General features: G+C 51.1%; 1 protein-coding gene and 1 long non-coding RNA gene across 5 annotated transcripts in view; both read right to left on the bottom strand.

Moving 5' to 3' along the window:
• The window catches only part of LOC147033175 (uncharacterized), a 388661-nt gene that overhangs the window by 332154 nt on the left and 39007 nt on the right, over window positions 1-17500 (bottom strand). The window lies entirely within an intron of this gene.
• Window positions 1-17500, bottom strand: part of PRPF39 (pre-mRNA processing factor 39) — a 61134-nt gene that overhangs the window by 35849 nt on the left and 7785 nt on the right. For 3 of the 4 annotated variants that reach the window (XR_015055456.1, XR_015055457.1, XM_085871297.1), the window contains exons 2-4: window positions 16843-17237; window positions 12448-12573; window positions 5975-6093 (exon numbers count right to left, since the gene is read on the bottom strand). Coding sequence is in view for 2 of the 4 variants with exons in the window: in XM_085871297.1 (XP_085727423.1) it covers window positions 5975-6093; window positions 12448-12573; window positions 16843-17237 (640 nt within the window). In the remaining 2 variants the exon portion in view is untranslated. The remainder of the gene's footprint in view (window positions 1-5974; window positions 6094-12447; window positions 12574-16842; window positions 17238-17500) is intronic. The other variant, XM_085871298.1, reaches the window with a different exon arrangement.

Below are 17500 nucleotides of genomic sequence, written 5' to 3'. Positions count from 1 at the left end.
CGAGCTTCCACTACTCTTTCCCACAACTTCATGGTGTGGCTTAACAATTTTATCCCTCTGTAATTTCCACAGCTCTGCACATCACCCTTATTCTTGAAAATCGGAACCAGTATACTTAATCTCCACGCCTCCGGCATCCTCTCACTTTCCAAGACTTCATTAAACAATCTGGTTAACAACCCCACTGCCATCTCTCCTAAGCACTTCCATGCCTCCACTGGTATACCATCTGGGCCAACCGCCTTTCCACTTTTCATCTTCTTCATAGCAGTCCTCACTTCATCCTTACTGATCCACCCCACTTCCAGATTCACTATCTCCACCTCTTCCAACCTTCTCTCTCTCTCATTTTCTTCATTCATCAGCTCCTCAAAGTACTCCATCCACCTTCTCAACACACTCTCCTCGCTCGTCAGCACATTCCCATTTGCTTCCTTTATCACCCTAACCTGCAGCACATCCTTCCCAGCTCGGTCCCTCTGTCTTGCCAATCGGTATAAATCCTTTTCCCCTTCATTTGTATCCAACTTCTCATACAGCTCATCATATGCCTTTTCCTTGGCCTTTGCCACCTCTCTTTTTGCCTTTCGCCACCACTCCTTGTACTCCTTTCTACTTTCTTCATCTCTCTGACTATCCCACTTCTTTTTCGCCAACCCCTTCTTCCTTCTACTTTCCTGTACTTCCTCATTCCACCACCAAGTCTCCTTATCCTCCTTCCTCAGTCCAGATGTCACACCAAGTACCTTCCTAGCTATCTCCCTCACAACTTCTGCTGTTGTTGCCCAATCATCCCACCCATCTTTCCCACCATCCAACGCCTGTCTCACCTCCTCCCTAAATTTCACGCAACAGTCTTCCTCCTTCAGCTTCCACCATCTGGTCCTTGGTTCAACCCTCACTCTCTTCCTCAACCTCACCTCTAAAGTCATCCTACAGACCACCAATCGATGCTGTTGAGCTACACTCTCCCCTGCCACAACCTTACAGTCACTAATCTCTTTCAGGTTGCATCTCCTGCTTTAGATGTTATCCACCTGTGTGCACTTTCCTCCACTCTTGTATGTTTACCTGTGTTCCTCCTTCTTCTTGAAATACGTATTTACCACTGCCATTTCCATTCTTTTTGCAAACTCTCCCACCATTTTCCCTTCCACATTTCTCTTGTTGAGACCGTACCTACCCATCACCTCCTCATCCTCTTTATTCCCTTCCCCAACATGCCCATTGAAATCTGCTCCAATCACCACTCTTTCATCCTTGGATACACTCTCCACCACTTCATCTAACTCACTCCAGAAATCTTCTTTATACTCCATCTCACACCCCATATGTGGGGCATATGCACTGATGACATTCATCATCACCCCTTCAATTTCCAACTTCACACTCATCACTCGGTCAGACACTCTCCTCACCTCCAATACCCTCTTGACATAATCTTCCTTCAGGATTACCCCGACACCATTTCTCCTCCCATCCACACCATGGTAGAACAGTTTGAAACCACCTCCAATGCTACTAGCCTTACTCCCCATCCACTTGGTCTCTTGTACACACAGTATGTCCACCTTTCTTCTCTCCATCATATCAGCCAACTCTCACCCTTTGCCAGTCATCGTCCCAACATTCAGAGTTTCAACTCTCACCTGCACACTTCTACCCTTCCCCCTCTCCCACTGCCTCCAGACTCGCATTCCCCGTCTCCTTCTCCTCCTTCGCCCAGCAGTAGCACAATTTCCACTGGTACCCTGCTGACCACCGGTACCGGTGGCGGTCGTTGGTAACCCGGGCCTCGACCGATCTAGTTTGGAAATTCGTTTTGTTGTCTGCATAATGATTTGGCATAGGTTTTTACGCCGGATGCCCTTCCTGACGCAACCCTGGTCGCCTCTTACGACACACAGGGATATGGTACACCTATTCTAACCGGGGCTTACACCGGGGCCAGTACAACTGGTACTCATTTCGCCGACCTCGGAAGGATGGCAGGCTGAGTCAACCCCCTGGTGTTTTTTTTTTTTTTTCGACTAGGTTTATATGTACATATATATATATATATATATACATATATATATATATATATATACATTACATATACATTATATATACAGTAAGTCCTCGCTAACCGGAAGTTGGCATATCGTAGTTTCGATTTTTCGTAATTTAGTTTTAATGACCAATTTTTCAATTATCGCAAACATTTTATGCCTATCGTAATGTCATTGCAAGGAAAAACGCAAAAAAAAGTTTCAAACTGCCTGCAAAAAACAACAATCACACAGGATGCGCATAAACATACTTTCACTTTACTGCGCATGTACTGTATGCTGTACTGTACGTATTCTCTTCACGCTCGCCTGCATACCTTCTAGTATGAATCCCAAGCGACCCGCAAGTCTTTTGCCGAGCACACCTCGTTTCAAGCGACAACGAAAGGCTGTCACATTGAAGGTGAAATTGGATATAATTAAAAGACATGAACGAGGTGAAGGGACAACGGAAATTGGCCGCGCGCAGCAATCGCTGCATCGACTATACATTCGATCGTTCAAAGTTCGGCAAAGATAAAGAAAATATCACAGATTGCGACCAGTTCGAGTGCAACGACACTAACGAGAATGAGAGATGGTGCCATGCACAACATGAAGCGTTTATTATGTGTGTGGATAGAAGATCAAACTAAACGTCGCATGCCTTTATCTCTTGCTGTGATACGAGAAAAAGCGCGTCGTTTGTTAGGGCATTGACCCACGATTACGTGATCAATTACTTCTCCAATCATGTTGAGAAGTACTCCAAGGAGAACAACATTGACAACAAATCTTTGCTGCTTGTAGACAATGCTCCTGCCCATCCTCAGCAAATGGAAGACTGGTGTGAAAACGTGCAGGTAGTATTTTTACCACCAAATACTACCTCACTTTTACAGCCTATGGATCAGGGAGTTATTGCTGCTTTTAAAGCCTATTATGTTAAGCATACCATGCTGCAGCTTATCAAAAAAACTGATAAGGACAAGCTATCAATCAAGGAGTTTTGGTGAACATACAACATAAAAATAGCTTTGGAAAACATGAAGGATTCATGGGCGGAGGTGAGTGCCTCCACAATGAACGCTGTGTGAAAGAAAGTGTGGCCCGAGTGTGTCCACAATTTCACGGGGTTTGCTGATGTTCCGTTGATTACAAGTCAAATTGTAGACCTGGCGCAGGAGGTTGGTTTGAAGAGGTTGACGAAGAGGACGTGGATGACTACTGGAGTCTCATGCAGAACCCTTAAGCAATGAAGATCTTATGGATTTGGAACAGCAGTGGGCTCTTGAGGAAGAAGAAGATTCTGTGACACCTTCATCCGAGCATCTCACCATGAAAAACCTCAGCCAAATCCTCAGCTCATTTGAAAGTGCCACAGAATTTGTTATCGAGCAAGATCCAAATCTTGAAAGGAGCACTGATTTTAGCTGTGTTGTTTATGATGCCCTTTGTTGCTACAAGGAATGTTATGCAGCAAAGAAAAAGAAAGCCATCCAGCCCACTCTCCATGCATTTTTCAAGCCAAAAGATGCAGCACCAACTCCATCCACCATCCAGGATGCTCCTTCAACCAGCTGCCAAGAGACCGTTCCTGCTGGTGAAGAAAGTGACAGCACAGTGTCAAGTGAAGAGGGGGACGATTCTGCCACTCCGCAAGTGTGACTTGTCCACCGCAATCAACTCCGTTCCTCCAGCCTCGGGGTAAGTCTCCGCGACTCGAGGAGTGTGTTTTGTTTATTTGTGTTTATGTCCAAAAAATTCCGAGCCAAAAACACATCCCCCCTTTAACACATTGGTTTCTATGGGAAAATATGTTTTGTTTAACACAGTTTCGCTTATCATAAGGTTTTCCAGGAACGCAACCCTTGCGAAAAGCGAGGACTTACTGTATATACATACACATATATTCATTCAGTGTCCCAACGGGGCTTGAACTCAGGACCTTTTGGGTCCCAAGCCACTGCACTAACCACTGCGCCAACACCAGGCTCGTATATATATATATATATATATATATATATATATATATATATATATATATATATATATATATATATATATATATATATATATATATATATATATATATATATATATATATATTAGTCCAGAGATGATGATTGTCAATTTCAGACATAAAGTCGCCTGCCAGCAGGTGACGTCATTGGAACGATGACCACAAACGTCGCCCAATGTCGAATCAAGAATTAGTGATATGTGGACCCCGAACAATACAACCATCATCACACTTGAACCCATTGAGATCCCATTTTAATTTATGCTGAGGTGTTGGAGTATATGAAGGGGTATTCTCACACGAAAAAATTGGGATCATCGGTTTGGCTGGGGGGCAGGGGCCCACGGTCAAAGGGCGCCCCAAACTATAACTTTTTGAATTACTGTTTCGGAGTGATTTTACTTTACGCGATTCAAAAGATCTTGCTTTTACGAGCATTTTGATACCAAGATCATCCAAATCGGACCACTACAATCTGTGATATGGCCACTGGAAGATTGTGGGTCAACCAGGGGCATCCAAATTTGAGGGGGCCCTGAAACGGGCCCCCAGGTCTGAAAATTGACACATAATGTTTTACCGTGGATACAAACACTCGCACAAAAAAAAGAGTGAAATCTGAGACGATGTGTCAAAATTTCGCTGATAAATGTGTGCACTTGACATGGAACACCCCCCATCCAACTTGACAGAGTTTGAGCAAGGAAGAATGGGAGAAAATCCCCAAATCTAGATGTGCAAAGCTGATATAGACATACGCAAGAAGACTCGAAGCTCTAACGCTACCAAAGATGCTTCTTCAAACTATTCACTCAGGGGGTTGAATACTTATTGATGCAACACATTTCAGCTTTTCATTTTCATTTATTTGTAAAAATTTCTAACAATACGTTTTCACTTTGTCATGATGCAGTATTTTGTGTAGATCAGTGGCAATTTTTTTTTTAATCCATTTTAAATTCAGGCTGTAACAAGAAAATGTGAAACATACCCATCAGAGATGGGGAATCCCCCACCATTGAAAAAGGTCAAACATATTCCAGATAATGAGGGAGGTGAATTGGAAACAAGACACCATTTTGTCATCATGTCTTTCGAGCTATACAGCATAAAGTTTAAATTGGAACAAAAAGATATTGTTTATGGATTGAAATCAGATAAGTGGTTTTGCATTTATTACAAAAAACATTTTTTTCAAGATGGCCACCCCAGTCGGCCATCTTGGATCCGGCCATGCCCAAAATCAATAGGGTTCTTCCTTTTCAGGTGGTACATGTGTGACCCAAATTTCAAATCGATATGGCGAACAGTTTATGAGTTATCGCACTCACAGCAATAAATGTTGACGCCCAGCCAGCCGGACGGACAGCCAGACGGACGATCCGGGTGACAGCAATATCCCCCTTCCGCCATGCGGCGGGGGATAAAAAAACCTCAAGGGGTGTGAATACTTTCTGTATATGAAGTTTCAGATTTTTCGGATAAGGATTTCATTTCAACCAATTATGGCTGGAATATCACTTCACTGATGACGTCATTGTTTTCACCCTGTACACCCCATGGGTAGTTGGTAGCATATGGCAAGTTTCAAAAAAAAATTGTTGAGTGGTTTCAGAGAAATTGATGTCCTTTTTTTCCCCCTTCAATCCAATATGACAGCTATACCATGTGACCTATGACATCAGAGTTATCAATAAAATATTCTCCATGGGGAATGCTTCCTGTTCAAATTTCCACGTGGATCGGACAAGCGGCTGCAGAGAAAAACATTTTTAAATCATAAATATATCGACATGTCAACATAAACACGCACGTACCAATAGTCTCGCATTCCCTTTGGGCTAAGACTAACAGGAACAAGTAATATTGCTAATACCTGACGGAAATGACAACTTAGCGATACCATCGAGTACTTGAATACCTCTTTAACTTGATTGCGGTGTCTGGATTATCGAGCTCGAGGATCTCCATTTCAAAGTTGATGTAATGGATCCAAAGGTCCACGCTCAGTGGTATAGCTTGAAGACCTCGGCGAAACACCTACAGGAAAAAAAAAAAGAAAAAAAAAAAGAAGACAGCACGGCCGAAGAAAGGCATAAACAAGGTGATCAAAGCACACCTACCCAACTTTCTCGTGAACGCACCATCGTCTTCAAAATCCAGACATAATGGGGAATTGTGCAAATATCACGTTATTACCATGCGCGCGCAGGTTGGAAAAACATCACATTGTTCTTTCCTCCCCTTGCTCCCTTGCTCCACAGCGGTCCACCATGATCAGAGGAAGGTGGTGGAGGGCTTGGGATACAGACCATAAGGCAAACACCCATTAAAGTACGTGCCAAATGCCGTTTGCAAAACAAGCCACAACTTTTGAAATGGTAGAAATAAGAAAATTGTGCAAATGAGCGAATTTTTTTGGTCCGTGTCACACACCTAGGAAATTGTTGAAAATGGAACATATAAGGGAAAGTTGCAACGCAACTCTTTCCTACTGAAATAAGCTGTGTGTGCAACATGTAGTGACAGCCCTTAATAAGTGAGTACCTGTTGGCAGACAAAGTGCATGTTAGCAGCACAGACAGACACACAGTCAGCTCAAAAATATTTTGAAAAGAAATTCAAAAAACAATGTGATCTGCAAAGCAAGATGAATTTCAAAAATCGAAAAAAGAAAGAAATCAAATAACTTATAATTTTGAAGAATGTTCAGAAGTTAGATTAGAACAGATGACAAAATCGGTGTGTGGAGCACTCAACGGGGTGGGGCGCAAAGCACTCGGAGCACTTGGCGGGGGCGTGGCATGGCGGACTTAGCAGGCAACTCAGTGGGGGCATACAGGAATACACTTGGAACCCTGACAAAATCAAAACATTGGACTCGGTGGACTGAGCGGGGGCAGTGCACGGCGAGGAACAGCAAACTCAATGACGAGGGGTGTGATGAACTTTGGGGAATAAAACGGCCGACGGCGCTTGGGACGCAACGGCCGATGGCAATCGGGGCCGACAGGCACCCGGGACGCAACGGCCGACAGGCACCCGGGACGCAACGGCCGACAGGCACCCGGGACGCAACGGCCGACAGGCACCCGGGACGCAACGGCCGACAGGCACCCGGGACGCAACGGCCGACAGGCACCCGGGACGCAACGGCCGACAGGCACCCGGGACGCAACGGCCGACAGGCACCCGGGACGCAACGGCCGACAGGCACCCGGGACGCAACGGCCGACAGGCACCCGGGACGCAACGGCCGACGGCACTCGGGACGCAACGGCCGACGGCAATCGGGGCCGACATGCACCCGGGACGCAACGGCCGACAGGCACCCGGGACGCAACGGCCGACAGGCACTCGGGACTAGAAAGGACGGAACTCAGGAATTAAACAACTGACAGCATTTGATAATAAAAATGCTGATGGCATTCGGGAATTTTTTTTTTTTAAACACACACAACAAGGGCGTACGGGAATGGAGAGGCCAATGGCATCCTTGTAACCCTTCCAAAATCAAAACATTGGGCACTCCATTCTTCTGTCAACTTGGAATCTGGCTTCCCAAGTATCCAACTCATTTTTTTGAAGATTTCAAACCTCGTGCCCATCAGCATCTCAACTGCCTCAATTTTCTTTCTCTGAACTTTACTGCACCCCTGAGGCACAGCTCCCACCTTTCATCCACATTTCCTTCGAGGTTGTTGATGCGACATTACGCAATTGTCCTGCTGTTGTTTCTTCACCTCTTTTTGTCTGTGGAACCCTTCCTTCATATTATTTCGCTCTTCCATGAGCTTCAATGTAAGTAAGAAAAATATATAAACTGAAACTGTCGAAGGAAATAATCGAGAAAACAAAGGAACAAAGGAATGTAAAGATCACAGAAAAGTTGACATGCAGGAATTCAACACCAAGAAGGGCTGATGCTCAGGTCATAAAAAACACACAAAAAAAAAACATTGCGTACATAAAAAAGAATAAGTGAATAAACAAATAAAGCAAAGGCCAAATAAATTCCAGTGCGGGGCAAGAGGAAGGTCGCCGCGGTGCGGGCGAGCGAGGGGACGCGAGGCCGCGGTGCGGGGCGATGGGAAGGTCGCGCGGTGCGGGGCGATGGGACGCGAGGCCGCGGTGCGGGGCGAGGGGACGCGAGGCCGCGGTGCGGGGCGATGGGAAGGTCGCGCGGTGCGGGGCGATGGGAGGGTCGCGCGGGGCGATGGGAAGGTCGCGCGGTGCGGGGCGATGGGAGGGTCGCGCGGTGCGGGGCGATGGGACGCGAGGCCGCGGTGCGGGGCGAGGGGACGCGAGGCCGCGGTGCGGGGCGAGGGGACGCGAGGCCGCGGTGCGGGGCGAGGGGACGCGAGGCCGCGGTGCGGGGCGAGGGGACGCGAGGCCGCGGTGCGGGGCGAGGGGACGCGAGGCCGCGGTGCGGGGCGAGGGGACGCGAGGCCGCGGTGCGGGGCGAGGGGACGCGAGGCCGCGGTGCGGGGCGAGGGGACGCGAGGCCGCGGTGCGGGGCGAGGGGACGCGAGGCCGCGGTGCGGGGCGAGGGGACGCGAGGCCGCGGTGCGGGGCGAGGGGACGCGAGGGGACGCGAGGCCGCGGTGCGGGGCGATGGGAAGGTCACGCGGTGCGGGGCGAGGGGACGCGAGGCCGCGGTGCGGGGCGAGGGGACGCGAGGCCGCGGTGCGGGGCGAGGGGACGCGAGGCCGCGGTGCGGGGCGAGGGGACGCGAGGCCGCGGTGCGGGGCGAGGGACGCGAGGCCGCGGTGCGGGGCGAGGGACGCGAGGCCGCGGTGCGGGCGAGGACGCGAGGCCGCGGTGCGGGGCGAGGGACGCGGGCCGCGGTGCGGGGCGAGGACGCGGGCCGCGGTGCGGGCGAGCGAGGGACGCGAGGCCGCGGTGGGGGGCGAGGGGACGCGGGGCCGCGGTGCGGGGCGAGGGGACGCGGGGCCGCGGTGCGGGGCGAGGGGACGCGGGGCCGCGGTGCGGGGCGAGGGGACGCGGGGCCGCGGTGCGGGGCGAGGGGACGCGGGGCCGCGGTGCGGGCGCAGGACGCGGGCCGCGGTGCGGGCGAGCGAGGGGACGCGGGCCGCGGTGCGGGGCGAGGGACGCGGGCCGCGGTGCGGGCGCGAGGACGCGGGGCCGCGGTGCGGGCGAGGGGACGCGAGGCCGCGGGGCGGGGCGAGGGGACGCGAGGCCGCGGTGCGGGGCGAGCGAGGGGACGCGAGGCCGCGGTGCGGGGCGAGCGAGGGGACGCGAGGCCGCGGTGCGGGGCGAGCGAGGGGACGCGAGGCCGCGGTGCGGGGCAAGGGGACGCGAGGCCGCGGTGCGGGGCGAGGGGACGCGAGGCTGCGGTGCGGGGCGAGCGAGGGGACGAAAGGTTGCAATGCGGGGCGAGCAAGGAAACGCAAAGCCAAAGGGTGGGGAGAGGGGATGAGAGTCCGCAGGGCGGGGTGAAGGGCGGTGAAACTGGAGGGGAAGGGAGGTGAAGCTGGAGGGGAGTGGAGTTGAAGCTGGGGGGGAGTGGCGTTGAAGCTGGGGGGGGGGAGTGGCCTTGAAGCTGGGGGGAGTGGCCTTGAAGCTGGGGGGGGGAGTCGCCTTGAAGCTGGGGGGGTGGGCGTTGAAGCTGGGGGGGGGGGAGTGGCGTTGAAGCTGGGGGGGAGTGGCGTTGAAGTTGGGGGGGGGGGAGTGGCGTTGAAGCTGGGGGGGGAGTGGCGTTGAAGCTGGGGGAGTGGCGTTGAAGCTGGGGGAGTGGCGTTGAAGCTGGGGGGGTGGCGTTGAAGCTGGGGGGGTGGCGTTGAAGCTGGGGGGGGTGGCGTTGAAGCTGGGGGGGGGTGGCGTTGAAGCTGAGGGGGGGAGTGGCGTTGAAGCTGAGGGGGAGTGGCGTTGAAGCTGAGGGGGGGGGGGGAGTGGCGTTGAAGCGAGGGGGAGTGGCGTTGAAGCTGAGGGGGGAGTGGCGTTGAAGCTGAGGGGGGAGTGGCGTTGAAGCTGAGGGGGGAGTGGCGTTGAAGCTGAGGGGGGGTGGCGTTGAAGCTGAGAGGGGAGTGGCGTTGAAGCTGAGGGGAGTGGGCGTTGGCGAGAGGGGGGGGTGGCGTTGAAGCTGAGGGGGCGGGGGAGTGGCGTTGAAGCTGAGGGGGGGAGTGGCGTTGAAGCTGAGGGGAGTGGCGTTGAAGCTGAGGGGGAAGTGGCGTTGAAGCTGAGGGGGAGTGGCGTTGAAGCGGGAGGGGAGTGGCGGTGAAGCGGGAGGGGAGTGGCGGTGAAGCGGGAGGGGAGTGGCGGTGAAGCGGGAGGGGAGTGGCGGTGAAGCGGCGGTGAAGCGGGAGGGGAGTGGCGGTGAAGCGGCGGTGAAGCGGGAGGGGAGTGGCGGTGAAGATGGAGGGGAGTGGCGGTGAAGCTCGAGGTGGAGTGGCGGGGAAGCTGGAGGGGGAGTGGCGGTGAAGCTGGAGGGGGAGTGGCGGTGAAGCTGGAGGGGGAGTGGCGGGGGAGCTGGAGGGGGAGTGGCGGGGAAGCTGGGGGGGGGGTGGCGGTGAAGCTGGAGGGGGAGTGGCGGTGAAGCTGGAGGGGGAGTGGCGGTGAAGCTGGAGGGGGTGGCGTTGAAGCTGAGGGGGGGAGTGGCGTTGAAGCTGAGGGGGTGGCGTTGAAGCTGAGGGGGGAGTGGCGTTGAAGCTGAGGGGGGGAGTGGCGTTGAAGCTGAGGGGGGAGTGGCGTTGAAGCTGAGGGGGGGGGAGTGGCGTTGAAGCTGAGGGGGAGTGGCGTTGAAGCTGAGGGGGGTAGCGTTGAAGCTGAGGGGGGGGTGGCGTTGAAGCTGAGGGGGGGGTGGCGTTGAAGCTGAGGGGAGTGGCGTTGAAGCTGAGGGGGAAATGGCGTTGAAGCTGAGGGGGGGTGGCGTTGAAGCTGAGGGGAGTGGCGTTGAAGCTGAGGGGGGAGTGGCGTTGAAGCTGGGGGGGAGTGGCGTTGAAGCTGAGGGGGGGGAGTGGCGTTGAAGCTGAGGGGGAGTGGCGTTGAAGCTGAGGGGGAGTGGCGTTGAAGCTGAGGGGGAGTGGCGTTGAAGCTGAGGGGTAAGTGGCGTTGAAGCTGAGGGGGAGTGGCGTTGAAGCTGAGGGGAGTGGCGTTGAAGCTGAGGGGGGTGGCGTTGAAGCTGAGGGGGTGAGTGGCGTTGAAGCTGAGCGGGGAGTGGCGTTGAAGCTGAGGGGGAGTGGCGTTGAAGCTGAGGGGGAGTGGCGTTGAAGCTGGGGGGGAGTGGCGTTGAAGCTGAGGGGGGGGGGGAGTGGCGTTGAAGCTGAGGGGGGGGAGTGGCGTTGAAGCTGAGGGGAGTGGCGTTGAAGCTGAGGGGGGAGTGGCGTTGAAGCTGAGGGGGGAGTGGCGTTGAAGCTGAGGGGGAGTGGCGTTGAAGCTGAGGGGGGGGTGGCGTTGAAGCTGAGGGGGGGGTGGCGTTGAAGCTGAGGGGAGTGGCGTTGAAGCTGAGGGGGTGGCGTTGAAGCTGAGGGGGTAGTGGCGTTGAAGCTGAGCGGGAGTGGCGTTGAAGCTGAGGGAGTGGCGTTGAAGCTGAGGGGGAGTGGCGTTGAAGCTGAGGGGGGAGTGGCGTTGAAGCTGAGGGGGGAGTGGCGTTGAAGCTGAGGGGGTGGCGTTGAAGCTGAGGGGGAGTGGCGTTGAAGCTGAGGGGGAGTGGCGTTGAAGCTGAGGGGTGAGTGGCGTTGAAGCTGAGGGAGTGGCGTTGAAGCTGAGGGGGAGTGGCGTTGAAGCTGAGGGGGGAGTGGCGTTGAAGCTGAGGGGAGTGGCGTTGAAGCTGAGGGGGGAGTGGCGGTGAAGCTGAGGGGGGGAGTGGCGGTGAAGCTGGAGGGGAGTGGCAGTGAAGCTGGAGGGGAGTGGCAGTGAAGCTGGAGGGGAGTGGCAGTGAAGCTGGAGGGGAGTGGCGGTGAAGCTGGAGGGGAGGGGCGGTGAAGGTGGAGGAGTGGCGGTGAAGCTGGAGGAGTGGCGGTGAAGCTGGAGGGGAGAGGCGGTGAAGCTGGAGGGGAGTGGCGGTGAAGCTGGAGGGGAGTGGCGGTGAAGCTGGAGGGGAGTGGCGGTGAAGCTGGAGGGGAGTGGCGGTGAAGCTGGAGGGGAGTGGCGGTGAAGCTGGAGGGGAGTGGCGGTGAAGCTGGAGGGGAGGGGTGGTGAAGCTGGAGGGGAGAGGCAATGAAGCTGGATTGGAGGGGATGAGTGCCAAAGCTCGCAGACTGGGTGAGGAAGGCCACTGAAAAGGTAAAGTTGGTGGATGAAAGATTAGTTGGAAGATTTGATAACTCGGGGATAAATTGGGGTTGGGGCACGCGACTTGTTGGAATGAGGAATTGATTATACAATTGCTTTATGACACCAATTCAATAATATATAAAAGTTCCTCCATCTCACCTCTTCTGCATGTTCCACATTGCCAAATTTCCTCTCAAAATCAGCATACTTCTTCCAATAGCCATAGCAGTAAGGGTAGCGCATGAAAAACTCATCAAAAGCTTTCCGGGACGCCCACAGGTTATTCTGCGGAAACACAATCATGGAGAAAACATACACATTGATAAAACAGCTAAACTTTTGAAAAAAGGAAAGCAATGAGCAAAAGGACAAGCTTGGTGAGTTCGGGGGCATGCCCTCCCCCCCCCCAACTCCTGTACATTTTTGAAAAATTGATGTCATAATATGCATTTTGTGTTGATCTTGTACAGACTAACAAAAACAAAAAACGATGCAAATGAAAGTGATATTTGGTGAAGAATTTTTTTTCTGATTTCTCCTTAACAATCATTGCTGGAAAGATTATTTTCAGTTGATACAGCATTTTTACATAAAAATACAGGGGCAATTCCCCTGGGTGCTCACCTGGTCATGGCTGGATAAGAAAGGCAGGCAACCACTGGTAGGCATAGATGACCCACAAAACATATAATGAAGATGAAAGTAAATTCCCATGAATTTTTTTATTTTTATTGCCATGAACAAACTTTGGTACATCACGGGTGATGAAGGTCGTGGTAAAGTTTCATCAAAATTGCATTTGAAGTTTCTGAGAAGAAAGCATAACTATTTGGGCACGCAACCTCAATAAAAGCCCTTGGAGCTCGATTTTTTCTTCATGCCATGAACAAACTTTGGTACGTACAAGGTGGTGAACGTTGTGGTAAAGTTTCATCAAAACCGAGTGTATAGTTTCAGAGAAGTTGCAATTATTTGTGGACGGACGACGAGCCATTTCATAATCTCCCCGGAACCTCGTTCCAGGTGAGCGAATAAATGAATACTGAATACCCCATACCTATGCAGAACTGTCAATACAAGTGTTTTATAAAGTGGGGGGTGGGGGGGAAGCAGGGAGATATCACGTGCAATGTAGTGGAGCGGTTTACCAGAATCACGCTCGCTCATGGTGCAAAACCGTGGTATTCACTTCCACTTTAAATTCAGGAGTTATGTAATGGAGGGGTTTCCTGGAATCGCCCTTGCTCCAGGAGTATTCACTATCCCCTTATGTTTTCTACACATTTATTTACTTTGGGGGGGGAGGGGGGATACTGGACTTGTTAACGCCATCATGTTTGTCCAAACTACCTCACCTGGCACACTCTGTTGTGTGCTCGTGGCCATTTTGATTAAATTACATTTCCTGTATAAAGTGAGTTTTCTTTCATATCGGACTGCGAGTGTGCTTTACTTATATATTTATCTGCCCGCTTTCATGTCAGTCTATCTTTTGTCCCAGGATTATCCATTTTTGTCGTCCCGTGCCTTCTTATAACGGACTGTTATTGGTGTGGTGACCAGCCATTGCAGATTTAGCACGTGGGAAACCCTTTTGGCGCAACTTCAATGACAAATCCACAGGGGAGGTTAAAATTGGTCATGTTCTCGAAAAAGAGGTCAGCGTATTAACAATTGTAAACAGCCCTTCCAGCAGGGGGGGGGGGTCATTAAACACACAATATGCCACGTTCACAAGGAAGTTGTAAGTTGTAATAAACAAATGAGTTTAAAAAATTGATTTTATTTGCACAACACTCGAGTCTCTGTGCCTTCCACACTTTTCTCATCCCCACCCCTCACCCCAGTGAAACCGAGTCGAGAGCCTGATTGATCGATTGAATGTGGTGGTGGTAATGGTGGTGGTGCAGCACAGGCATGATGAGCCGAATGGCCTCTTACGTCAATGTTCCTTGTTGAGATGCATTGGCCTCGTCTCGACGTTGTCACAAACTTAATCACGACCAACAGAAATTATCAGGTTTTGTATCCGCATGCTGCAGGAGCGAGCGTTTACTTCGTGGAACGTAAAGAAAACTTAATGAAAATACTTCAGCATTTTCCGTGAAGTTCATATACGAGCGAACGGCGATGGGGAATATCCAACAATCGATGCTATTTCCGTATTTACCGACATACACAGACGTTCTCCCGCCTGGTGGACAACTGATCACAGCAACGAGCTTGCAAACTTTTGCACCTGGCTAACTTCTTCAAAAATACCTCCGATTAAACTACTATGGGAGTAACTCACGTAATCGTGGTGATGATGCATTAGCATTGCACCCCATCGCCATGAAATGGGTTCAGAAACCAAGCTGTTTTAATAATCGGCATATCGGAATCGCACCTCAATGCCCTATAACTGCGGCAAGCTTTTCTAATGACGTAAACATGGAAACTTCTGTTTGGGTTGTTACAAAAATACGGATCTCCGTACACAGAGTTTCACCGATGCATGGAGGTAATTTCTAGAAGAGAAGAGTACAAGGCAAAGGATAACTTTCATATACTTGTTAAAACAACAACTCTTTAATGAGAGAGTATGGAGGGCTTTTGGTAAAAATGCCTGAATAACTCACAATGGCCTCATATTGACGTGGTCACAATCGGGTCGCCTATCCAGGCAACCTTGCAGTCTACATATTGTACACTCATCTTATGGGGAATTGAGGTGTGGCTCTACCCTGGACTTGCTGCTCCTGCTTTACCAACAATGGATGGAGATCCTCAATGCCAGACATGAAATCAGAGCCATCTCCCGAGACATATCACGTGCTTTTGACACAGTCTGCCACCCTGCCCTGCTCACCAAACTCTCTTCCTATGGTATCCAAGGCCAACTCCACTCATGGCTCACTGACTTCCTCTCCTGTCGCAGCCATCGTGTGGCCCTAAATGGAGTTCTCTCATCGCCTCTTCCTGTCCAGGCTGGAGTTCCTCAGAGCAGCGTTCTGGGCCCTGTTCTTTTTATGGTTTTCATCAATGATCTCTCTGACTCTGGAAAATCCTCTTTATCTCTTTGCTGATGACTCCACCATCTACCATACCATCTGTCATCCATCAGACCAGCAAGCAGCAGCTTCTTCACTCTCCAGATCTGGATAAAATCAGAAGCTGGTCCAACACGTGGAACATGTCTTTCAATCCTGACAAATCTCACACTCTCACTGTCTCTCCAAAATGACCTCCTGGAACCCTGCCCCCCCCTACCCCCTCTCCCATCGACTTTCTCAACAATCCTTTTGAAGAAGTCCTTTCATTCAAATTTTTGGGTCTTACTATCTGCCATGATCATTCCTGGGAAATGCACATTTTCAACCTCCCCTCCAAAGCCAGTAGATGATTGGGCATCCTCCGGCATGCAAAGTCCTTCCTTGGCCCACCTGAGCTCCTGACCACATACAAAGCTTTCATCTGCAGCATGATGGAGTACTGCTCTCCCCTCTTGGGCTGGTGCTCCTGCCTCTCACCTTTCTCGGCTGCACGCTGTGGAAACCCAGGCATTTAGGATCACTGGTATCTCACGCAATGAGGCCGGTTCTTTGAGCCTCTCACTCTCTCACCGCAGGCAGGTCGGTGGTCTTTTTATCTTCTACTGTCTCCTCTCCGGCCTCGCCCGCCCCTGCTCTGTCCCTCACAAATCATATTTCCGCAGGGTGCTCAAGGTCTGCCAGCAACCACCTTCTGGTAAAACTACAAAAATCACGAATCACTGCTCACCTTCATTCTTTCATTCCTCTTTTACCCCCGCCTTTGGAACAAACTCCGACACACTCTTCAATCCCACTCTTCCCTCCAGGTCTTCAAAATAGCTGTTCACCACCATTTCTTGTCTTCCCCCATTCAAAACCATGATCTTTTCTACCCCCGTTAATCCACCCCAAACCCACCTCCTTCAAAAATTCCCTGCTTTCTGAAAGTCCTCGTCGTGTCCATCTTGTTTTTCCCGCCCCATCCTGCTCCCTTCGACAGATCTCCTCATGTGTCTATCCGCCACTGTTTTCTGCTTCCCTCTCCCATCCCTCCTATCTCCTGCTCCCCTTGTTATACGTTCTGTGTGTTTGCTCTTATACAAGCCTGGACATTGTATATTAACAATAATATTAATAATAATAATAAAAATTTCAAATGCATAACCTGTGTGATTTCTGAAGAAAGCTGCTTGTCAAGTAGGCATGATAAAGCATGCCTGAGGTTGAAATTCCCACTTCCCTTATGAATATGCCACTCATCTCAAGGAAAGTCTTGTTTGTTTGTTTGCACAATTTCTAAATGAATGCAATTTTAACTTTTGGCAAACTGTCTTACCTTTTTCTACAAAGGTGAACTCTAAAAACAACATTCAATGGAATTTAAAAAAACTCCACTAAGTGGATTTTCCAATGAGATTGGGAAGGAAACTCAATCGCAACACAGCTGCAAACATGCAAAGAAAATACAAATGGGCGAGGGAGATTGGGGGGGGGGAGGAGGGATGGGGGAAGTTGAGGGGTGGGAAGGAGCAATACACACCTCCTGCTCAACATATTGAAGCAAATATGTCCAGCCGGTGAAATCCTGCGGATTCTCTTCTACCGCTTTCCAGTACTTCTCAAACTCCGGAGGCAAACACAGCAACTCATTACCAGATGTCTCCTCAACCCCCTTGAAGTTGTCAGCAGTGAACCCTGCAAAATCGCCAGCAGTAGAGATCTCCATTGGTGAATCCCCCTTCAAATAAGCAGACTGCGGCAACTCTAAGGATGAGCGTTGATCCCCAGAAGCCAAATCTCTTGCTCCATTGGCTATTTCGCCTGCAGACTCGTCTGGCTTTCCTGGAGCGCTTTCAGCCTGGAGCACTGTGGAGCTCTTGATGGATTCCTCCAAAGGCAGCACATTATTCTCACAACGAGATGCATCATTTCTTTCTGAATACACAAACACCAAAAGCTCCTCAAATCTGCCAGGCCGAACCAAATAGCTTCAAATGGTGCATTTCCAATGCAATAACAACATTAAATTTTTCGGAACATATTGTCATACAAGAAAACCTGTGGCCCCCAGGCCCATTTTTTTTTTTTTGTTGCATTCTTGTGGCTCCAATTCATTTTATGTTGGAATTCTAAGAACAGGAAAACAGGTACAGTAAGGATGTATTGATATCACCAAGTGAGGAGCCAATCAAAGTGCA

Source organism: Eptatretus burgeri, chromosome 2, assembly GCF_056783735.1.
Source record: "Eptatretus burgeri isolate ZD-2024b chromosome 2, Ebu_testis_v1, whole genome shotgun sequence".
NCBI lineage: Eukaryota > Metazoa > Chordata > Myxini > Myxiniformes > Myxinidae > Eptatretus > Eptatretus burgeri.
The sequence above is the reverse complement of the archived record's forward strand: the minus strand, read 5'-3'. Positions and strand labels throughout refer to the sequence as shown.